Source organism: Echinops telfairi, unplaced genomic scaffold (assembly GCF_000313985.2).
Source record: "Echinops telfairi isolate 266 unplaced genomic scaffold, ASM31398v2 ScPeMD7_70;HRSCAF=299, whole genome shotgun sequence".
In the NCBI taxonomy this organism is placed as follows: domain Eukaryota; kingdom Metazoa; phylum Chordata; class Mammalia; order Afrosoricida; family Tenrecidae; genus Echinops; species Echinops telfairi.
This window is the reverse complement of record NW_022103968.1, coordinates 35,983,253-36,008,543: the sequence shown is the minus strand read 5'-3', so window position 1 is coordinate 36,008,543 and position 25,291 is coordinate 35,983,253. Positions and strand designations below refer to the sequence as shown.

At 39.4% G+C, this 25,291-nt stretch overlaps 1 protein-coding gene across 6 annotated transcripts in view; it reads right to left on the bottom strand.

The window, feature by feature from the left end:
• The window catches only part of CPEB3 (cytoplasmic polyadenylation element binding protein 3), a 228,921-nt gene that overhangs the window by 38,437 nt on the left and 165,193 nt on the right, over positions 1-25,291 (bottom strand). For all 6 annotated transcript variants that reach the window (XM_045291574.1, XM_004701075.2, XM_030885933.2 and 3 more), the window contains 2 exons: positions 12,805-12,919; positions 1,995-2,176 (listed from right to left, as the gene is read on the bottom strand). In XM_045291574.1, the coding sequence (XP_045147509.1) occupies positions 1,995-2,176; positions 12,805-12,919 (297 nt within the window). The remainder of the gene's footprint in view (positions 1-1,994; positions 2,177-12,804; positions 12,920-25,291) is intronic.

Here is a 25,291-nt window from a genome sequence, read left to right as displayed (position 1 = left end):
GGGGTTTAAGTGGAGAGAAAATGTTTTGAGAACGATGTACAAATGCACTTTACACAATTGATATGTGTATGGATTGCGATAACAGTTGTATGAGCCCCTAATAAAATGTTTAAAAAAAAAAAAGTAAGAATGGCAAAACAAAAAACAAAAAAACATCTACTACTGTATCTATCTCTATCAAGCAGTGGGTAAGTACTGGTTTTCAAGCAGAGAATGAGGAAGGCACCATGACTGTCTTCATAGAGTGTACACACTGGAAGGCTGGAAGGCCGATATAAGAGGGGCTACATAGGATGGTAGAAGGAGCCCTGGTAGTATAGTGGTTAAGCACTCACTGCTCACTGAAAGGTTAGCAGTTCAAACCCACCAGCTTCTCTGAGAGAGAGATGTGGCAGTCTTGCTTCTGTAAAGATTACAGCCATGGAAACACAAAAGGGACAGTTTTACTCTGTGCTAGTTTTACAGGATCAGCAGGGGTCAAAATGAACTCCACCGCAATGGGTTCGGAATGGTATGAGTGCTTGAAAACTAAGAAGGAGATGACTCTTGTCAACCCTCCACATCTCCATTAATTAAAAGGGTGTTTCAAGATTCTGAGGAAATTTTACTTTATTCATTTTCATTAACAATCAAAGCAACAATCAGCACTTAATTTTATGTGAAAGCCAAATAATGTAGCAAATAGTGTTTATTCTAAGCTTTTATAATTTAACAATATACATTACTGAGAACACAATCTTTCTGAATGTGAAAAATACATTGCCAATTGAAACTTTCACCTTCTAAGCAATGTAAGCCTTCTACACAAAATTTGTTCAATTCAACCACAGAGTACAGGGGAAACTTCTGAATAGGGTCTATTGACTTCAAGCAGGCCCAGGTTACTAAGGAGATCAGTTCCTAGGTCCTTAACTCTTCATGTGGAACTGGTAGTGAGTTGGAACAAGTACAGAGAGTTCTTACTTAACCTTACTTTAGAAGATGAAAAGGATTCAAGCCTCTTCCGTGATTTGGAAGCTGGGCTGCAGCACGTGAAGCTGTGGTGATGAAGAATTTGTTGATAACAGGGGTTCTTTCCATCAGCTTAGAGTAAGGGCACATTTACATAACATTAAAGCAAACTGGAGGTTCCTGAGGTGGACACCCTGTACTTACTTTATTCTAGCCAAGTGTATGTTCCAAAAACACCGTTTGCAACAAGCATTAATCGTCACTGTACTATTGCAAAGGAAAGTACTCAAAGTTTGATGTTATTCTCCCACTTGTCCTTTACCTATTAATATAGGTCCCAGATTACAGCTCTTACCTCCTTCCACTCCCTGAAGCCCCAAATTGTGGCCGAACCAGGATTTAAAGGATTTAAAACCCAAGTCTATTTACCCAGCACACCAGCTCAACACACCAACTACCTATCAATTGTATCTCTTACTCCATCTTTTAGATGAGGGTAATGTGCTCCAAAGCCTCCTGAGACCAGAAAGGTACCAGCAATATTTAAAGCGATAGGTAATGCATACACATAGATGGTGTGTAACTTAGTGATGGGATTTGGAGAGGGTACTATTTGACTTCAGTGATCTTGCAATTTTAAGAGAAACTAGAAATTCACATTTTTATGCATTCTCCTGAACATTGAAATGTTAGTCCCAGTTTGTGTTTGTTTTTAGAATATTTCATGGGTCAAACAGGTCACCAGCTTTCAACCTTTGCTGAAAGGTTGGCATCATCTTTAGAATATCACTGGTTGGCAAGCTAAATTCTGCAGAGTTATCTTCCTAAGTATAACGTCACCCTTGGGATGAGTCAGGCAGACAGCTATTTACACCTTAAATACCCCTGGTACTCTCTTTTTCAGCCATCCTAGATGGACTCACAGATGTCGAGTACGGTAGAGCTGCTATCATGTGATCAGAAGGTACTGTTCTCCCCAGGGGCCCAAGAAACAAAGCGCATTTCTTTCCCAGAGCAAATCCACTGAGCAGGCAGGGGCTTACCCGTTTGTCAATGTCATTGTGTTGGAGCTGCACAAAGCGAGCACTGATAGCTGCAATGTAGCTCTGCTGATTGGAGAACGCCACCCGGCCAGCACCTTTGGGGTACTTCAGCTCTGGGTCTGTGTCGATCCCAGCGTAGCAGACTCCACCATACAAACGGTCCATGATCATTGCCAGTTCAACTGCAAGAGAAAAAACACAGCTATGTGTAAATGTTTAGAAGGTACTCTTGCCCAGGAGAAGAATAATGATTAAGGATCATGCAGGGTAATTAATAAAAGGATATCTCAGGCCAAATGTCATTAAGCGTGTCCACACCAGTCTTATAACTCAAGTGGGGGAGGCTCCTTAAGGGATATTTAAAAATAAAACTAAATGAAACATTAAGAATTGCTACACACATACACACACACACACACACAAATTTATAGAATTAGAATTTATGCAAAAGTATAAAAAGAATGATCTATTATTTTTCTTCCTGTTCAAATTTCTGTTTGGTCTCTGGATGGGGTCTTGGGTTGGAAAAACATTTCATGATGCCTCAACAAGTTAATAAGAAACAGTCCTACTTACTTACTCTATGACTGAAAGCAATTATTAGAGTCAAACTGCTATATTAGCACTAAGCTACACAAAGAATTAATTCCTTGTTTTACCTAGAGACAATATGTTCCCAGTCATAAAGTAAATCTCTGGGATGTGAAAATATTAAGATTTTAAAAGAGAATAGTCTATTGCAACTGAGAAATTTTCACACTAATGTCTCACATTCAACTCTAAATAATAATAATATTTGTAATAATACTAATAGCAATGAACATTTATTGAGTGCTTACAACGTGCCAGGAAGCACCAGACTGCTACACAGGCAGTGAAGACATATTCATCCTGCATCTTGCTATAAATCCTGAGGTCTGGCCTGCACGCTTGGGCACATTTCTTCTAAATTTTCCCATCAATTGATATACCGTATATACTCGAGTATAAGCCGATCCAAATATCAGCCGAGGCACCTAATTTTACCACAAAATTTCATTAAAAATGTGCTGAAAAACTTGGCTTATACACGAGTATATACGGTATTTACAAAGCACCTGTACAGAAGGCATTTAGAAAGTGAACCATTCAAAAGGTCAGGCATTTAAAATTGTCCACAGCATAAACGTACCATGAGAGGCACGTAGCATTTACTTACCTGTGTCCCAAAGTGCCTGAAGGTAATTGTTTACTCGATACTGGGGAGTTTCTTCTCCAGGTATGACCATTCTTTTCAAGCCACTCACATAAGATGATTTCCAAAGACTTATGCCTACCCTTACTCTACTGCTACCCCTGAGGTGCCTACCCCAAGAAGCCACTTCCCTCAAACAATACATATGGTACTTAGCAAGGAGAAGACAGGGAAGATGAATGATGGGCCGGGCAACAGTCAAAGTCCAAAAAAAATTGCTGCACATAGAGCTCCACAGAAGAACAGAAGAAAAGCCGAACATTATACTGGTTTCCGCACTATGCTGCAGCTAAGTAAGAAATGCTGACTCGCTCTGACAGAAAGGCTGCCTTCCATACCAGACTGCCCAAACAATTGCTGATTATTTTATAAGTGCTTGCATGTAATAGGAAGGCTGACCCTCAACCAATAGTTAATTTTCAGAAGATGAGAAAATAAGTTAGCAAAACCAGAGCCCAGGAATAAGTGGTATTAAAAACAGAGAAGCAGAAAGTCAACCCAATTATCATCCCATTATGGCCAGAAGGACTGAGTCATATAAGCCAAGAGAACATTGCCAATTAGAGCACAAGGAGAACCTCACAGTGACTTAGGCCAGGATCCACAAATAACAGTCATCCAAGTAATGTGACAAGAATCATGCACAGACCCTAAATAGCAGAGTTCAGTGGTTCCTTACACGTCACCCCAACAAACCTCAGGAGGCCCGAGGATCTCCTCACGTGGGCAGTGATCAATAACAGGGACCAAGAAACGGAACTGAAATAGTTCCTTGCAGTCATTAACAACTGACTCTTATTGGGTGAATGGACTTTAGAACAAAAAATAACCTCAGGGCCCTGGACAGTAGATACGTATCTACTGAAGGTCTTCCTTTGAAACAGAATAAGAGGGCAGGGGTCCCTGAGTCTGGTGAGTGGCCAAGGAAAGAATGCTGGCAATGGACTGAACTAGCACTAGTCGTCCACCCTAGAAAAGACGACAGAAAGTGGCTCACTTAGAAAGAGGGCATTCCAGTTATGAGCTAGGCTCCTGAAGAGTTACTGAAACCACGGGTTCTTTTATACCAATGGTCTCCGAAGGAATCTCGGAAAAGCTACAAAGATGGAGAAGGCACCTCCACAAGTACACACATTCCATTATTTTGTGGATCTAGCTGCTGGGAAATTATCATCAGGTGTGAAAGATTAGATCATGACTGATGTTGGCAGTTAGTAGTACTTTGGGTAGCAAGAAGAAACCCTCATCCACTTAGGCTTTTATGAAAACTAAGTTATCCATCATTTCCACTATGCCTTTATATACAGTCATTTTACTGGCCATAAAAAGTTCAGAAATTAGTCAATGAAGCCTCACTGAAGTGAAAGGCAAAGTGTTCAGAAGCTAGAAGAAATTAAGATGACCAAGGAAAGAGTTTTGTCCAAAGAAAATGATTCCCATAGATACTTCTCTATCAATATGTATTTAAGCTATAAAAAACTGGATTTTAAGATCAACTTTGAAGAAAAGTGAATAGTGGTCACATAGTTGCTGTTTGTATTTGGCCCTTTACTCAACTAAGTGCTTACTAACACCCATTTCTGCATACTAAATCCACGTTAAGATGGAACACCAGAAGAATGTCTATTAAATATCAGAGTTTCTAATTACTGAGAAAAGTAGCCACGTACTAGAAAAACAAATCAAAACATTAAAATGACACTAATTTAGTTCATGTTCTATGGCATAGGTAACTAATAAAAACAGAGCAAGTCTCCCTCAAGTCCTACACATTTCCAGTGTGAGACTTTTTTTTATTCCCAATGAAGATATAAAACCACCTCTAGATACCAGAATGTATACTCATTCTTCCGAAAATGACCAAACTCACTGCTGTCAATTCTGACTCCTAATGAATCTATAGGGCAGCATAGCCCTGTCCCTATGGGTTTCTTTATGGGAATAGAAAGTCTTATCTTTCTCCATGGAGTGGCTGGTGGATTTGAATTGCTGACCTTGTGGTTAGCAGTTAACTATGCAACCCACTATGGCAACCAGAGATCCTCTCAGTTACTCTTTGAGACCTCTTAAAGGACTCTCTGCATGAGCTTCATGAGTTAATAGAGGACAGTCTCACATGAGAGCCTGATGAGAGGAGAGGAGAACAAAGAAAGAGGCTACTAGTCTAACCATTCGAGGGTGAGGAGAAAATAAGAGAAGATCTGGCAACACGGATCTGGCAGGAGCCAACTAAAAATGTCATGATTTGCCTAAGCATTGTGATCGCAACCAAGCTCACAAAATCTGAGTCCTGGATCAATTCCCTGTCTTATCTGGAAAATGTACTAAAACCACCTACTAAGTCATAGACTTAGATTTAGTATGTTTTAAGGAAGACCGAAGAATTGATATCGTTGAATTATGGTGCTGGTGAAGAGTATTTAAAAAGTAGCATGGACTTTCAAAAGACCAAACAAATTTTTCTTGGAAGAAGTATAGCCAGAATGTTTCTTAGATGCGAGGACACCTCGTGTACTTTGGATGTGTTATGAGAAGACACCAGTCCCTGGAAAAGGACAGCAAGCTTGGTAAAGTAGAAGGACAGTGAAAAAAAAGGAAGACTCTCAATGAGATGGACTACATAATGGCTTCAATAAGCAGATCAAACATAACAATAATTTTGAGGATGGCACAGGACCAGGTAATGTTTTATTCTGCTGTACATAGTTGCTATGAGTGGGAACTGACTTGACAACAACAAGCAACAACCACCACAACCAGTCTATGACCACGAATCTTCATTCTAAACCATCCTTTGGAAAAGCGCAAGACAGAAAAGCGTCCAGAAGCATGTTTTGACCATTTAACTTAAGGAAGATGAGACCATCTGGGCAATGCTCACAGGTGCATACTGGATTTCAGACAGGTGGAGGAAAGAGCAGGCCTACACAGGGTCCACAAAGAAATTAGGAGTCTTTAAACCACATATTTTTTTCTTTTCTACTTAAACAATGCTCACGGTATCTGTTGGTCATCACAAAATAAAAAATCCATGGCCACTGAGTTGATTCTAATTCATAGCAACCAGACACAGGGTTTCTGAGGCTGCAATCTTCACAGGAGCAGGTAACCTGCTTTTTCCCAAGGAGGGAAACCCTTGGGGAACCACCAGCCTTGCAGTGAAGGCCAACGCCTACCAGTACCACCAGACTCCTTGCTGGTCACCAAATGGGTGAGAAATTAGCACGTCTAGTAGTAGCTATGCCAAATGCAGTAAGTCTTTCTGTGTTCCTAGGACATGAAAAGAGCAGTATGACTAGCCCATCCAGATGCCTAACCTACAGGTTGGCTTTTGCTATAAATTTCGCTGTTGCACAAACTGAGCAGAAAGACAAGATCATTGCAGTTGTGTGTAGCATATAGCAACACTATGAATTCTTTTTGGTTGTGATAACTATGCTTCTGATGCTGAATATGAAAACCCATTATGGTTCCTTGGATTTGCTCCTAGTTACTTACCCAGACTTGAAAGGGTCTGCCTTCTACCAAAGACGAAATTATAATGGCTCCCCCACTGTTGCCTACCTTAAGGTCCCTGTTGCTATCGTTTAATTAGATCTGAAGACAGCCTAAATCAATATCTGAGTGAGAGATACTACAAGAGTCAAATTGGGGAGAGAAGAGATGAACATTTCAGAGGAAAAGATCAACATATTCATCTTTCCAAATTTTGAATTGTGAATTAGCAGGCACATTTCCTTTACGTGGAGATAAGTTAAAATGATAACAAAGCCGATAGGAAAGGGTGTAGGACTCCTAAGAAGGACAACAAAGTTTGGATTTCAGGAGGAAGGGTGGACTTCCTAGGTCTACCATGGTTGCTGAGTTGGCTCACGGATGGTGGTTCACACACCTGAAGTAGAGGAAACATGCTTCCATGCTTCCACTCTGTAATACTGAGAATTTAATATTTTCAAATAAATGAGATGAACAACCCAATCTGAGAGGTTGCTTCACTTAATGAAATCAGATTGGTACCAGGTTGTTAACAAGACACTGCAGTTGAAGTTCTAGAGATGTGTGCTTGAATCTTCGTTTTTTCACTTATTGCAGTCTCTAAACTCATCTCTACAGTAAAAAGTTCACTATTTACAACCTCACAAGGTTACTGTGAGGACTAAACACGCATGAGAGTGTTGAGCGCAGGGTGAGGCCCAAATGTTTAGTTCTGCTCAGGGGTTGCTATCATGTTGCTGAGTAATCTTTTTAACATTAGGTTGGCCTGGTTTCTGCTCCACAAGCACCAATTCATTTCAGTCCTAACTTGGCTTTATGCTAATTTTACCCTGTCTGCTCAGTTATAGCAGTTGGCCGTCAGCTGTGGACTAGAGAATTTTGTTTTGGTTTTGTTTTAGGGGAAAAGGAGAACACAAACATATACTGACCTCAGAAAATCTCCAACATCAGAAAAGCCCCCAGGAGCAACACAGTTAAGTCACTATGACAGCTCTTGAGTTTACTGGGGACAATCCTTGCAATGAATTTTGGTCTTGGTTAAAAAAAGTTTCTGCTGTTGAGAAATTTGATATACAATGATTCCTACCTGCTATTGCTTCACAGAACAAAAAATGGATATTGTTACAATGCTTCTATTTCCTATGTCACAAGTCAGGAGATCATTCTTAACACACATGAACTACCAGGAAAGAAAGGACAGAAGATTTTAAAACAAATGAACTTAGAAGTATTCAGGATGTATATTCTCTGGAAATAAGCCTTATATTCAGAAGCCCTCCATATTAGTAAAGGAGAAAAAGAAAGGGGAAATGATCAGAGCAGTAGTTAGGAAAGATGGAGACCCACAGTTTAGCAAGCGAATGGTAGGCTCTAGGAACTCAGATGAGCAATTACTGAAGGCAAACCTGTTTTGCTGGGCCTCGTCTGACAAACTGTTGGAAGGAAGTGGTGAAATAGAAGGACAGTTCATATACTTATAATCAGAGAGAGCAATGAAGGTTTTCCAAGCCTGATCAAAGTTGGGCATTGACGAGTCTCAGAGCTTGGTCACTGAGGCAGTTCTTAAATCAGATGTCTGAGACAAGTTGGGATCAAAACTACTAAACCAAGATATTTTCCATTGCCTCATATGCATGTGAAAGCTGGACACTGAATAAAAAGAATGAACAAGAATGGATGCATGTGAAGTGTGTGCTGGAGAAGAATACGGAAAGTACCATGGGCTGCTAGAATGACAAACACATCTGTCTTATAAGTACGGCCAGAGTGCTCCTTAGAAGGAAGGATGGCAAGATTTCGTCTTACAAACTTTGGACATATTGTCAAGAGAGACTGGTCCCTGGGGAAGGACACCATGCTTTCTAAAGTGCAGGGGCAGTGAAACAGAGGAAAGCGCTCAATGAGATGGACTGGCCCAGTGGCTGGAGCAATGGGCTCAGGTAGAGGAACAATGATAAGGATGGTGCAGGACCGTGCAGTGTTTCATTTTTTTGTGCATAGGCTCACTGATTTGGAACCGACTCAGTGGTATCTAACAACAAACCAGAGGAGAACGTGGAGATCAGATGCTCCACTCACCAAATGGTTCCTGGTATTCTGTTCATGACTCTCATGCCTGGCATTTATTTCCTCTCAGTGTGAAGATATGTGCATTCTAGAGAGGTGTTCCATACACAACAGGGCTATGTTTGTATTTTCTATTCAGGAAGATGTGTTGCTTACAGTACTTGGCAACATACGGTAGTACTTAAGAGGTACTAGTAGTTGAACCAACCAGGGCAGACTTGCTCATTTCCCCACACTGAATCTCTGAGGAATACAAAAATTGAGCCACATGGTGGCATGGTGAGTCTGCCTACAGCTTTTCCAGGCCTGAGAGGGGTGCAAGGGTGTGGCAAATGGAGAGAAACAAGACCTGAAAAACACCCAGAGATTTCAGACAAACGGTTTTTAACTTGTCACGAATGGGAGTCTTGGGAGGGAAGGACAAGAAACAATAGGAATATGTATTATTTGACCTAGAGAAACTCACAATCAAGTGATCTAACTTTGAGTAAATGCATCTTGTTTTCACAGATATTTTCCCATTTTTAGGTTAATTTTTTTGTAGATCTGTGATTTTTTTTCCAACAAGAGTTTTAAAACAAGCAGGTTTGCCAAAGGACCAGAAGGAGCACCTTAAGTTCAGCTGTGCTTGTACAGTTCTTTAGGCTAGATAAGGACTGAAGTTAGAATAATTTGTAACTGATAATGGCCCCTGTATTACAATGAAGAAATATCAAAGATGAAAAGAAACAAAACAAATAAAAAGCTTACAAACTGCAAAGGAATAACTCTTGAACGTTAACATTTCAGTCACTGTGACAAGGTGGAGGATGATTTTTGACTGAGGATGGGTGAAAATTCACCTGGACATCTAAAATCTAACCTGTTGGATTGGTTACCCATATCTGCTCCAGAATCACTCTGTACGTAGTGCCTGAAATATTTTCAGGACTTTTGAGAATTCTGTGACCACAATACTTCTAGGAAATAATAATAATAAAAATGTTCTGAAGTACTTAACAACCAAACCTGAGAATCATTGTGTTACACAGTAAGATTTAGCTTCCAGTTAATTCTGGTTTAGCATTCTAGTAATGCATTTCTCGTTTTCCTCTGTTCTGAAAGTTTTGACTCTCTGTAGGTGATGGCCTGTTTAAAAAAATGGGATGTCCATTCACGTTGGCAGGATGGACTCTTGTTCAGTGCCCATAACATAGCGTATGCTCAATAAATGATTACTGTTCAAATGAACTGTACTGCATTCAATTTAAGGTTGTCTAGTCTAAGTAAATTCCTTTAAAAACAGCCTTCTATCCCAAAGCATACACCAGTCCTCAAAGCTCCGTAAGTACACAAGAAACCCCAATTCTTTTCATCTAAATCACCTGGGCTCCAATCTGGAAGTTTTGAGATAGATACTAAAAGAATAAGGCACTAATACGGATTGATTTAGTCACCTAGAAATGAACTATCTTTATGGGAGGGCCATTTTCCACAAGGCCAAGTGATTTTAGATTATGTCCCACATAAGTGCAAAAAAATTTTTTTTTAGCTTAACTAAAGAGAACTTCATGAAAAATATACTTTCTAGGGAGGGAACAAAAAATCCCATTCCTACTAGATAACAGTTGTTTTCTAGTCTTAGAAATTGTAGCATCTTACAGACAGAGCATTCAAGAATATAATTTAGCTTCTTGGGGTTCCTGCCTTGTAGTGTCATTCTGATTGTAGAACAGTAGAAAAATGAGTCTCTATAGAGCTTACAGAAGAAAAATGATACAAAGGTCTTTACCTATATTTCTAACACAGTAAAGCAGGAAGAAAAAAGGTGAATAGTGCAAAAGAGAATTTAGTTTATAAACTGTTTTCTCTGTAACTTAAAAATTGACATAAAAGGTTAAAAGCCAGTTCTATTAAGAATTGTTAGAATAATTGTGGGACTTTCTCTTTTGTAATGTTTTCCCAGATTACTATCTAGGAAAAAAGAGAAGGGCTCTTATATTAAAATAAACTTATATTTGTAGATAGTTGGGGGGGGAGGACATCATAATTTCTTATGGGCCATGGCCTCTAGGGCCAGCAGATTTCTGTTTCCCTTTAAAAGCATTCTTTAAAATCACAGGAACACGCCTGTCTACATCCACACCCATGTTGAAACAGGAAGTTTATGAAACAGAAACAAGGAAAAGATGTTGCACAAAATGCATGTTCTCTTGAAGGCTAGCAGAGGATATTTGTAGAAGGTATCTGAAGTTTAAAACAATATCAAAGGGACTCCTAAAACCAAAAAAACTAAAACTAAAAAAAAAAAAGTCAGGAATATTCCACAACACCCTCACCAAAAAAATGCTTAAAAGCACAAGTAGTTCAGTGCCAGTGTTGCATCTGCCCTCACCTTGTTTTGCTGCTAAAAGTTTGCTTAAGACCTTTCTATCCCTTTTTCTCCAATAGCAGATAAAAGGGCAAGCACCTCCACTGCTTTGGTTGCTTGTTCCACTCTTTTTACTTTCTATGATACTGTAAAGTTACTAACTCAACAGCTATAATTACAATATTTGAAGTCCTTACAAATGCAATTATGAATGTATTTAAAAAAATTTTTTATGAATGTATTTGTAAGCCTTTAAACTATGTTGTGGGGAGATCGGGTGGCATAATGGTTACATACTGGGCTGCTAACCATGGTTAGTAGTTCGAAATCACAGCTACTCTGATAAAAATGGGTCTCTCTACTCCCATAAAGAGTTCAGTCTCAGAAAGTCACAGCGACAGTTCTACAGTTTTCTACAGAGTCGCTATGAGTTAGCACTGACTCCATGGTAGTGAGGGGTTTTTTTTGTTTTTTTTTTTAAGTTACCGTATATACTCGAGTATAAGTTGACCCAAATATCAGCTTAGACCCCTAATTTTACCACAAAAACTGCATTAAAAAGGTGCTGAAAAACTCGGCTTACACAGGAGTATATAAAGGGTATGTTTTAGGTACAGTCTGGAGTTGGGATTCAAATAAGTAGTTAGAATTGTTAAGAAACTTTCAAAATTAAGAAGCTGTCAAACTCATAAGGCTAAATAGGTGTAATTTTGTTTACACAATTTGATTTTAATGATTTTTAAGGTAGAACTAATCTCTAACTCAAAACTCAACTGCCATCAAGTCGATGCCAACTTGTAATCTATTTCCTTATAAAAAACACAGAGGGAATGTTATACTCCAACCACAATGGCAACAGTAACCGTATTTAGTCTTCCTTTAAAAAAGAAACTCAATTATTTCAAGTGCTTTAGAAAACTTAGATCTCAGAAATAATTTTATTGTATCCCACTGACAACAGCATTATCATTAAGAAGCTGGCTCACTCTGTATTCGGTTTGTCTTGGGATATAAATATCGAAGTCCTCAGTTTAAACATCACTTCAATCTCCCAGTCAATTCAGATTCTGCCCAATCTCAGCAGGCAGAATTATATCACCATTAGAAAGTAATGTTAAAAAAAAAGTTAAATTATTTTTTAAAAGGAGGCTTTTATAAAGTCATAATAAAGATGTTTAACTATAAAATTCTTTTCTCAAAGTGCATAAGAAAAATGGGAACCCATCTCACTTGGGAAGACAAAGGAGTTTGATTCGCCGTGGCACCATTTCCAGTAGTGGCTTGGCTCACCACTGGGTAGGCAGACAGCTTCTGATGGGGTTACTTCTTTTTTGGTTGTATAACAAGACTAACTGGCAGAAGAAGGCATATTGTCAGATTTTTTTTTCTCAATATGTGGTTATATAGTCAGGAAAGCACTAAATAAACTTCATCCTTTCAACATAACAATTTAATGACATTCACTCTTGTACCATAAGAAAATAAACCATGAGGGGCGTGGGGGGCATTTAATCCCAAAAAAGTCAGTCCAGTGAAACTGAAATGAATAGCCTTCTTCTGGGAGGTTGTATGTAGTTGACCAGAAATCTAAAAAATATTTAAGACTAAAAGCAATGGGAATTTTGTTGTTATTTTGTTGTTGTGGTGTTACTATTTCCACTCACCAGCTCGAAGGGGTCGTGGAACTCCCCCAACAAAGATAGTTTTTCTGGGGTCCAAAGGCTGAGAACCATCCATTACAAAGTCACTGTCACTTAGGTTCCATGGTCGAATTTGCACCTGAAAAAAAGTCGTTTACTTGGTCCTTACTTCATTTCCATCAACTCCAGATGAGAATAAGATGACTAAAGACAAACCCACTGATTTGTGCATGTTATAACATGCACCACCCAAATAATATTCATGTAAATCATTGCAATCTGCATTCAATGCCTTTCAATAGAATGATGGGGAGGCTACATACAGGTACAACACTCTAAACATATACCACGAAACCATCAGAAACCACTTTTGTTTTGTTTTGTTTTTAAAAAGGCAGTCCTTTAGAGATAGGTCCTATATTTTAAAACAGATTCATTTTAACACATAATAGGCTGTTTACAATAGGTCACAAAGCAGCACTTAGCTTTTTAAGAGCCCACGAAAAAGGAGGGAACCTGGAGATTAGGAATTATTTTCTATATACCTGGCTTTTTTTATTTTTATCACCTCTCAAATTAAAATACTTATCTTTCAGCAAAGTGACTTCACACAGATTACCACTCATCAAACTAGCACAGAATTACCAAACATTAACTTTTGATTTTTCTGATTTTCTTCAAGGAAGCTGTTTAAGTAAAGGCAAGCCTAGAAATCAAAGTAAACTTTCAAAAATTAGAAACACATACCTTGATGACTAACTTAATTATCTAGATCTGCTATAACGGTGGGTAGCTTTAACAACCAGAACTTTATTTTCTTATAAGGCTAAAAGTCCAAATTCAAGGTGTCAGTTCTAGGGGAAAGTGCTCTGTGAGCTCTCGTGAAAAGTCCTGTCTCTGAGTTTCTGCTCCTAAGAGATCTCCATGTAGCTTGGCATCTCTCTTTTCACAACTCTCCTTGCTACTTTATATTCAATCACTTTTATATTTCAAAAGACATTGACTCAAAATATAATCTACAGTAATTCTGCCTCATTAACATAGTGAAGACAATCCATTCTCAACTGGGATTATAACCAGAGGTTTAGCGGTTAGAATTTACAACACACCTTTTCTTAAGACACAATTCAGTTCATAGCAGTCTATTCTTTGGGCCCTCAAAGTTCATGTCCTTGACTACATGCAAGACACATTCACCTTATTATGGCACATCATCCTAAAAGTCTTAACTCAATTACAAGTCCAGATTTTCATTTTCTGAATCATTTAAATCAACTATGAGTGAGGCTTTAGGCATATTCCATCCTAGGGGAACATTCCTTTACATCTGTGAATCTATGAAATCTAGATTTTATCAATGATCTTTTTACAAAGTACAATGGTAAAATAGGCATAAAGTAAACATTTCCATTACAAGTGGGAGAAATTAGGAAGATAATAGGCACCAAGCAAGTCAAAAACTCAGCAGAATGAACTACATTAGCGCTCAAAGCCTAAAAATAATCCTGTTTTTTTAAGACCATCTGGGCAATGTCCCTGTCCTCTGGACTCTAGATCAGTGGTTCTCAACCTGTGGGTCGGGACGACCCTTTTACAGGGGTCACTAAGCCCATATCTCCGATGGTCTTAGGAACAGAGACACTGATCCTTTATCCGTCTCCAGGCAAGTCTGCCTACATGCAGATATGCCCACATATGGGGTCACCACAACATGAGGAACTGTATTAAAGTGCCGCGGCCTTAGGAAGGTAAAGAACCGCTGCTAGATGCTGGTCACATTTCTGGATTCTGGGTGGAAGCTCCCAAGTCCTGGGCTTTAGCTTAGTTTAAAGGCTCTCTGGCATTACAATTCTGCTCCCTTGGATTTGCTGGCTACATTCTCTAGTCTATCTGATTGATGTCCCCACTCCCATAACCCCAACAGGACCCAGTTCTTTTGCCACTTGGACATGGCAGCCCTGCCCCTCCAAGCTTGGATACTGTGCCATACACTGGCACCCTTAATGGCAGCTCCATACTCCAGAACCAAATTGGTGAAAATGTGACTCTCAGAGACGAGGAAACTATGGCTCGACTCATTAAGCTGAAGGCCTTACTGCCTGTATTCCTTCTAACAGTTCTGCTGATCTCCAATTGTTCAAGGAGTGGTGGCTCCTTTAGTCTCTTTGGGGCCCTGGTGGTGTAGTACATTATGTGCTGGGCTGCTAAAGGCAAGGTTAGCAGTAACTCCACCAGTCAGCTCTTTGGAAGAAAAGTGAGGCTTTCTATTCCCATAAAGATTTACAACCTCCAGAACCCAAAGGAACAGCTCTACTCTGTTCTATAGGGTCCAGATGAGCCTGAACCGACTTGGTGGTGGCACGTTTCTTGCCTGTTCTTTCCTTCCTTTTTCTCTTCTTCCCTGTAAACTAAGGGGGTTTCTGTGGTGGCTGTTGAATAGATTCATCAATCACAGGCATAATCTTTTTAACAAAAGTTTGGGGAGTGAACACTGAGACTGACTGCGGATCACTTTGTTTGACCAGTGGAAAGGATCACTGTGTAGTACCCCACAGTGGGCTGGTTTTCGTTAATTAAAAGTATAGTGGTAGTAGTTGTGGAGTCAATTCCTACTCATGGTTGCCGCTCAAAAGAACTCTGCATAAGATCTCAAACATTCCCACTCTCACGACAGCTTCTCTTCCAAATGGTTCTCCTATCCTCACCTCAAGAGATCACATACCATACAATACATTGCATTTCCCTATTTCTTGGCATTACAGATTAGGTTGAAATACAAAAAGTAAGACTCAGGAGAGAGTGCTGATTAACCCTATTCACAAAACCCACATTCCCCAGCTGCCACCAGAAAAACAGTTGCTCAGGGCTCATCCCTCTGCAGAATTAGAGAAACATTAACAAAGGCCAATATCAGCATACTCTATATGCTAAGCAAAAATTAATATAGTGGTACTGTTTGTACTAAGAACTTCTATTCATACTCTGGCTACCCTCTTAAATGTAAGCCCACTGTCACACAAGGCACAATCTCCATCTTAGCTTTATTTTCAGAATGGAGAGCTTGAAATCAATTCTTGTTCATCCAGGGATTGTTGATAGTCCTTTGTTGAACATGTTTATGTTTCTACTTTATAAGTGAACTCAAATATTTATGGGAAAAGGTACAGTAAAAATAAATAAAAACAGCTGCGTTGAAATTGCTTTTGCCTCATTAAAAATCATTTTTGAAATGGATACAACCAGAATTTCTTGTTGATGCCATTGTTGTTAAGTACCATAGAGTTGGTTCCAACTCACGGTGACCCTGTGCACAACAGAATGAAGCGCTGCCAGTCCTGCATCAAGAGTTGCTATGTGTGAGCCCACTACTGCAGCCAGTCTCAGTCCAACCTGTTGAGGGTTGCCCTCTTCTTTGCTTCCTCCTGAGACTCTTAAATATAAATTTCCCTAGCAACATGTTTATATAAATAAGGATAACTCTGTGCATGTGTAAAACATTTTTCCAGTAAATTGTCAAGCAGGCTATATTCTAGGTAGTAAAAGGTGTATCACTTATACTTGTAGACAAGTATAGGGGAGTTGCCTACAAATAGCAAAAACGTCTTTAAATGAGCCTGATGTGACTTGAGCATTGTCCCTCCCCAGGGCAATCTGATCACTATTTGCTTGTATAGATGACTTAGGAAGAGATGCTTTTGTATCATTTGGGAGGCACCCTCTCCCCAATCCTTCAGCCATATCCTTAAAGCTGAGATCCAACACATCCGAAGACCAACTGGTCCAGACTAGTATCAGAAATGTGTGATGCTACCAGAACACAACTAAGGGAAGCAAGCACTTTTCAGTTTTGGCAAGTAATAACCATTTTGAAATGCAAGTTAAGAACTTTCTGGTTTTTTTTAAGTGTCTACTAATTCCAATTTTTATGCAAAAAAAGATTGGGGACTGATTTAAATACTTTAAATTACTGTCGAGGCTAAACAAAACTAGATCTGTTGGCCAGGTCTATCTTATGGATTCCAATCTGTGATCTCTTCTTGAAGAGTTTAGTTTGCTACACTGCACGTAATATGACGCTGTGTTCCATAAGCTTAAAGAAAAATATGAAAGGGGTTTCTCTTTAGAATTTTTGTTTTTTTAAACTCATGAATTCCTATGGAAACTTTCACAAGGATCATGAAGCCTACTTTCAGCCGAATCACTTGTTTTATGACTGCGAATCTTTTAAATCACCGATCTATTTTGTATAATTGCTCATCTTCAAGATTAAACTTTATTAAGGATAAAGGAAAAAACCAAGTACAAAGTTTGATAGTATAAACACTAAATTTATAGCAGAGTATCTTTAACACCAGCTTTCAAGAAAGCTAAGAATATAACAATAATAACATCAACAGTTAATTCTGAAAGTACTAGTTTTACTTTTCAAGGCTTCCAGGGCCCTAGGATTGGTTGGTAAGTTTTGCAGTTTGGGGAAAATTATAGACTATAATTCCTTTCTTGCAGATTCACAGCATTCTAAGTTCTGCATTCTTCACCTAATTTACAATAAAAAAAAATTTTTTTAAAGTTCTACAGGAAAGAATACTGTCCAATATTACTTAACTAAGAACTTTCAAAATCACTTCCCTGAAACCTTTTTATTGTATAATATCTATTCATATGCATACTTTGGATAATATTTTCCTATCATATCTTACTCTTAAGATGTATCAAAATCAGATATAATAAATTAATGATTAATTGAACAAACTATTGCAGCAGCTTCACTCCAACCTTGCTGTTTTTCCACTTACCTTCTGCTAAGTGACCGAAAAGGGTTACCTTCATGGAAATTAGTTTTAAATGGTTAAGCAAAAATTCAAATTCAAGATAGTTTTAATTAATTAGTTTATTTTTCAACAACAAAAAAACCCTGGTTTATTGATCTTTTAGTTCTCCCAAAACTGAAACTATCAAGTTCTTCAGCTAAGGAGAAACGAACAGACAAAAACCAGGACTCCTACCCCCTTCCCCACAAGATAGTTTTTAAATAAAATGGGAAGTTTTCCTGACTAGCCTGCATAAACCCTGTCAATTTGACAAATCTATTTTGCTATGAATTAAAAGAAATAAAATATCTGATTATAGTTGTTCTAAAAATGAACTTTGATTCTAGTTAAAACTAAAAGTCATTAATAGATATAAGATCAAGCAAAGTAATAGGGGGGAAAAAGTTATGCAAAGGGATACTGCCAGTTTGTTGTATTGTAGTAGTAGCTTACGTGTTTCAGTGATCTGGAAGCTATGCCACCAGTGTTTCCAATACCAGCAGGAGCAGGGTCATCCCTGATGGACAGGTTTCAACAGAACTTTCTGACAAAGATAAACTAGGAAGAAAGGCTGCCTATCTAAGGTCCAAAAATCAGTGAATGAAAACCTCAAGGATCACGAGAACATTGTCTGGAGTCATTGGGAAAGACTGTTGGAGGAGTACATCCTGTTTGGTGAGGATGAGGCCAGTGAGGGTGAAGGAAACATTGATGAGATGGAGGGATTGGCACACAGCTGCAAGGATGAACTCAAAACGTGTTTGTAATCTTGAGGGTGGCATCAGACTGAGCAGCAGTTTTTTGTTTTTTTTTGCACATAAAGTTGCCATGAGTCCACTTGATAGCTATCTATATATCTATATATCCAAAATAGGCCAAAGGCTGTAAGATAACATCCTTTCCTAAAAAGAACATTTCATTGAGAGTTCAAAAGATGTTATGCTAAAATTAAATATAAAATACATTAACAATTATATGCTTGATAACAGGATAAAAGAAAACACAGTTTAAGAACAGTTTTTAACCCAAACCCAATGGCATTGACTTTCCTAAGGTGAACAAGCCTCCCTACAGCTCTGGAATCTCTCAGTTTAGATGACAATACACTGTTTAGATATCCATCTAGCTATAAATATTGTTGTCGTGAAATGATTTTGAAGACTGTATCCTATAATTCATCCTTCTCCAATTCACCTCTGTAAGTTCTTAAACACCCATCACACATAGTGACCCATTATTACCTTTCTCTTTGACACACACCCACATATTGCCCCCTTTTTTCAATACCCTTAAAGTTTTAAATGGTTAAGCTCTTATACAAGCTAGTCAAGAGAAAGTCTCTTATTTTTCTCTCCCCAGTCCTCCAGCCCTTCCAGTTTACATGAACCGGAACAACAATCTTGCAGAACCATCAGGGTTGCTCTTCCCAGCAAGCAGCAGCATCTCGGCCCTTCTGGCCGTCAGGATGAGTCAGCTCAGTCTAGGTCCGCTGACATGCAGCTGCAACAGCTCAGCTGTAGTGGTAATGGACTCAGACCCACCCCAGCTGTCAGCAATTCCTATTTTAAGCATCACAGACTCACAGAGTGACTAACGGTGCCCCAGCACTATCAGAAATACACTAGTTTGTGGTTTGTGAAGCATCTCTCTCTCTCTCTCTTTCATGGTATAAGGGGGTTGTCTTATTATTTTAAACCCATAAAACTAACAGCCACAACAGTAGTAATTGTGGTTTGGATTCTTCAAAGCACATTCATAATTTGGCATCTCATTTCAACCTAATTTTTACCACAGAATTCCCTAACAAACAGATCAGCCAACTTCTAGGAGTTTAGCCACTACCTCTTATTCTCCACTGTGACTCTGGACCAGCGGGCCCTGGCAGTACAAATGCACTCAGCTGCTAACCCTAAGGATAGAGGCTGAAGTCCAACCAGAGGCACCTTGGAAAAAGGCTTGGAAAGCAAGCCTTTGAAATCCCTAAAGGTACAGTTGCAGTTGGATACACACAGGGTGGCCAGGGGTTGGAGTTGACTCCGGGGCGACTGGTTTGGGGCTCTCGCCCCCTGGAGAGGAGGAGGAGGAGATGCCCTCCTTGTGTCTTCTGTGGGCAGTGGAAAGAAACCTGATAGCTGATAAGTCTTTGGCCTTGATAGGACATCTGTACCCTTAGCAGCTCTGAGGCTTCTAGTCAGAACTTTATTGGTTCCTTCAAGGCAAAAAGGTGCAACTCTCACACTCAAACTATGCCTCCCAATCCTTAGGTACACCGACCTCAGAGAGCATTGTCAAAGTTCTCAAGATTCTTCCTAGATTGGGAGCCAAAAGCAATGCTGGGAAATTCTTTCACGATGCTCCAAGTACACCATCAGATTCAGGAAGCAGATCAGGAACACAAAGAAAATCCCTGCCTCTGAACCAGGCTGCATAGCCTGCCTGATGCAAGAAACCACAAGATTAGAGTCCCCTTTAGGCCTTCAGTGTCTGATGAATCATTCAAACATACCATTCTGTATTCAGTTTCATAGGGTCACCCAGTTCAGGAACAGAGTATGTATAAGCTGCACCAGAAAAAAATGTCTCAGAATCACCATGCACTATGACTTAATAAAATCATTATCAATTAAATGCTGACTAACTCTTACACTTATAACTAAAGGCTTTCCTGACTCCCTCAGGAACATCCTGTCCTTTTAGTCCTCCACCCAAGGACTCCCTGGAATATTTCAATCACAGCACCTGTGACTCCTTACTTCACTTACTATTCATGTGTCTTTTTTTCTCCATTGACGCTAGGTTCCTCAATAATTGAAAACATATCTGGGGGGGGGGGCTCAAAATATCTGTGGGGAAATGCTATTGAAAGACAACGTGGTTTTGCTGTGAACTTCATTGAAGCTGCCTTATAGGGGTGGGTCTCAATGGCCCTGTGCAATGCCTACCCCTCAGTGCAGGCGTCCTCAAACTATGGCCCGTGGTCCACATGCGGCCCACCGAGGACATTTATCCTCCCTGCTGGGTGTTTTTGCCCCATTTTGTGTTTTTACTTCAAAATAAGATATGTGCAGTGGGCATAGGAATTTGTTCATGGTTTTTTAAAAACTATAGTCTGGCCCTCCAACGGGTCTGAGGGACAGTGACCTGGCCCCGTTTAAAAAGTTTGAGGACCCCTGCCTTAGTGAGTACTCTGTGAATGAGCAAAGACTTTCCAAAGGAACAGAGTAGTGTCACAAAATGTCCACAGCTGCCTTCTATCACTCCGAGAGCCACCTTCCAGAGGGATGCGAATAGAATGGGTGTGATCCCCAATTGGTGAGCTTAATCAGCTCAATAGCTGATGCCACCTGATCAACTCAGTGACCAGAATTACCTAAGGCTCATCATCACTGCTGAGACTCCACATTACTTCCAAAGTATAAGAAAGGAGACGTCAGCATTACTGCACCAGTGTGCTAGGCATTTCTTACATATGACTGTTAAAACTCCATGAAAACCAGACACTAAAAAACTGGTCACCAGTCATGGCTTCTGGACAGTTTCCTCCCTTCATACACATACGTTCCATCTAACCAACCTAAATGCTCTCCATTCATATCACACAATTTCTCATTTCTCTCAGCAATTTCTATTCTTCAATCTCTACTCCTCTGATTGGACTATCTCATTTTTTAAGGCCCAGTTCAAATGACATTTTATCACTCTGGGTATATAGAAATTCCCCCGAATACTTGAATCTGACTCATTGAATCTGGACATGTCAAATTGCATTCCTGCTAGTGAATGGTTAAGCACTCTTCTCTCCATTCTGACCACTCCATAGACTCGCCTTGGAACTACTAACAAAACTAACAGAAAAGTTTAAGACCATTTTCTTAACTCGCATTACAGTCAGCTATTTTAACTTGCAGATGCATAGCCTCGGGCAATGCATCACAGTCAAGACAGTTTTATCCATTAGCCACATAAACTTTCAGCTCCATGGAACTAGGAAAAGGATGCTCACTCGAGAAAAAAGCACACAGAAACCTTCACAAACATTACCCCCAAAACAGGTCTAGAAAATTCTGGATTAAACAATACTACAGAAATCGATTTACTGTAAAACTTCTCAGAATCTTCATATATCAATGTTTCCCAAGTGTTCTTGGCTACAGAACCTTTAATTAAAGGGAAAAGTGATATAAAGTGTAAAAAGTAAATGCTCATTAAATGATAAATTATTTATATACGCAACCTTTTCTTAGTGATCCTCTCAACAGACTAGTATTTGATAAGACAAATATTCTTCTGAACACATTTTGGATAACACTAAATATGGCCCCTTACAAGACAGTATTGGCTACTAGTTAAATAATTCAAACATACCCCTTATAAGCCTCCCTGAAAAAGAAATGCCAGCTTCCCAAGACTCAAGCACTACAAAAGTGTAATCTATTTGCAAATTCACAGACTTAGAGGAAAAAACTATATTGTAAATATGAGGTACTTCTCCCTTTTAGGGGAGTAATTCCTTTTTTGGAGAAATTCTTATGTTAGAAGATGTTCAAACAATTAATTTTGAATTAATTGTTGAATTCAAACAAGGTTCAAGGAACAAATAAATCAACATGATCATTGTTAAGGATTTTCAAAGTGGGATATGACACAGATGATGATGTTATTTAGCCACGAACTAAATTTGGCACACATAACCAGATTTGACTAGTCCAAGACAGAACTATAGTTAATGTCTTTTAGGGTAGTGGGTGGAGAATAACATAGTAAATATACTACAATTTCAAGTCAATCAAATCAGTCATCAACATACCTTATTTCTTAGTCTATACTATTTTACCCAATTTTCCTATAGCTCCCTTCATACACATATGTTCCATCTAACCAACCTAAATGCTCTCCATTCATATCACACAATTTCTCATTTCTCTCAGCAATTTCTATTCTTCAATCTCTACTCCTCTGATTGGACAATCTCATTTTTTTAAGGCCCAGTTCAAATGACATTTTATCACTCTGGGTATATAGAAATTCCCCCGAGTACTTGAATCTGACTCATTAAACAAATTATTTTTCTTAATTTGACAAATATTTGAGAACTATTATGTGGCAATCAGTGTAGAAACATTGCATATTTATATAGCTGTCTTATCTACATAGAACACTACTAACTTTTTTAATTTCATATCTTATTCCTAGTAACTAGCTTTGTGTTTTGCCCATAGCTGATCCTCAAGTATGATTTGAAGGAAAGGCACACAATTTTTAAAAAGATACCTGTTGTGGGCTGGAAAAACCTGTAATAGTCAGTATGATTCACTGTAGACAGAGTGGTGATCAGGGAAGGTTCTATGAAAGAGATGACATCTGAGTGAGGTCTTGAAAATAGGGGTAGGAAGAATTAGACATTGAGTTTGGAACAGAAATATTTCAGATCAATTAGCATATGGGGTTCAGAAGAAAAGTGGAAAAAGTTGTTTGGGAAAAAAATTACTAAAGGCAGTTTGAAAGGCCTTAAATCCTAGATAAAGAAGCACTCCAGCCTGTGTGATCATGAGGTGTCGATGGGATCGTGTATCAGGTATCTAATAAAACCATATCCAAGGTGAATGGGATGGGGTGGGGGCATGGAGTAGAGACCCAATGCCCATCTGTAGACAATTGGACATCCCCTCACAGAGGGGTCACAGGGAAGAGATGAGCCAGTCAGGGTTCAGTATAGCACCGATGAAACACACAACTAGTTCTTTGGGGCTTTGGGGCTTCCTTCACCCCTCTTTCATTACCTCAACTCTACCTTACAAATCGGATTAGACCAGAGCATGCACACTGCTAGAGATAAGAGCCTGCAACAGAATCCAGGATAGATAAACCCCTCAGGGCCAACAATGAGAGTAGAGATACCAGGAGGACTCGAGGAGCGTGGGGAGAGAAAAGGGGAATCAATCACAATGATCAAACTAGAACCCCTTCCCAGGGGGACGAATAATGGAAAAGTGGGAGAGGGGTGACAGAGGACAATAAAAGAAATGGAAAAAATAATTTATAACTTATCAAGGGTTTGTGAGGGAAGACAGGCTAGGGAGGGAGGGGGAAGAAATGGGGAGCTGATATCAGGGGCTCAGGTGGGAAGAGAACGCTTTGGAAATGATGATGGTGGCATATGTGCAAATGTGCTTGATACATTGGAGGAATGTATGGATCGTGATAAGAGATGTAAGAGCCCCCAGTAAAAGTATTTTTTTTAATCCTAGATAAAAAAGATTCCAGATGATTTTATAATTGAAAAGGAATTATTAAAAGTGCTAGAGATCTCAATGACTCTAGTATATAAATTGGGGCAGGAGGCACCAAATAATAGACAAATTGGACAATATTGCTTCTAATATTCTTTGTGAGTTTTGTTTTTCAAATTTGAAGTAGAACACCGTGTTACCTGAGCAATGGCCTCACACTTCAGTTAGTAATATAGTTTCTAAATATGTATCTCACACATATTTCAGAATCTATAAATTGTGGTTTCTTATAAATGGCAAGGAAGAGGAAGTGAAACTTTCCCTGAGACTCTTTTGAAGGTATTTGATATCTACATCCAAGGGGATACAAGTGATGTATCTCTATTCTCAACGTTAGGAACCCAAAACCTCTCCTTAACATTCCCTTTTCTGTATCATTCTTTGTTAGCCTCTCTGTTGGAACACCTAGTCTTTCTGCTGTCAGTCTGCTGCCAATGTATTCATACCTTCAAAAGGCAGAGTCAGCTGAAGGGAGACCACTGTGCACAATGTCCGTTTGCTGCACCAGAAGCCTAGATAACAAAATAGGTTTCCTCTATTGATGTCTGGCACATCTGAGCTATGTGACTCCTCTTGCAGGAGGAGGGGAAAATTACAGATTCAAAACTCTCCAATAGTTCTTGCTCTTGCCAGTTTGTCTTTCCAGTCTTGGGGACAAAGAACTCAATTAACCAGGTTATAAAACCATTTCTTCTTCCCATCTGTCAGGATCAGATCTATAGTTAAAATTGTCTAAGTGGAATGACTTAATGAAAGGTAATTCCTCAGCAAAAAGATCTCAGTAATACTATCAGAAATCTATGAATTAGGGATTCATTTGAGTTAAAAAAGCAAACGTGGTCCTAGAAAGAATAGGGGAGAGGGGCTCACCCTAGAAGTCTCCGCATTAGGAAAACAATCTGATTAATCCACAGAAAGGGCATATGGGAGGGGGAATGCTGATTTGGGGGAAAAGGATAAGAAGATGAAGTAGAAATCTGTGAGATCATTTTGGAGCATGGTGAACTTCCAAGGAGGAATCCAGGGAGCATCAGAAAAACAAACAACAAAATGAGGGCACAGAGTTCCTGAAAGGTACAAAATTAAGGGGACCAAGCCAAGTGAGGGGAGCAAGGAGAGCCACCGGCTCAGAAAATTTGGTGAATGAACTCCAGAGGCTCTCATTTTGCCAAGGTTTTCACTTACTGCCACTGGTGAAACTCAGCTCTCATTTTGGGTGGGAGCCTCTACAATGAGGTGGATTGCATTGAAACCTGGGTAGAAAGGTGGATCCAAATGAGGCTGGGAGTGCTGGATGTGGAGCAAAAGGCAAGAAAGAGGAGGTTTCAGAAGTGGAGCCGAATGAGTTGGAACCCACTGGAGATGCCCTTGCAGAGGGGTCTCGGGGAGGAGACGAGCCAGTCACGGTGC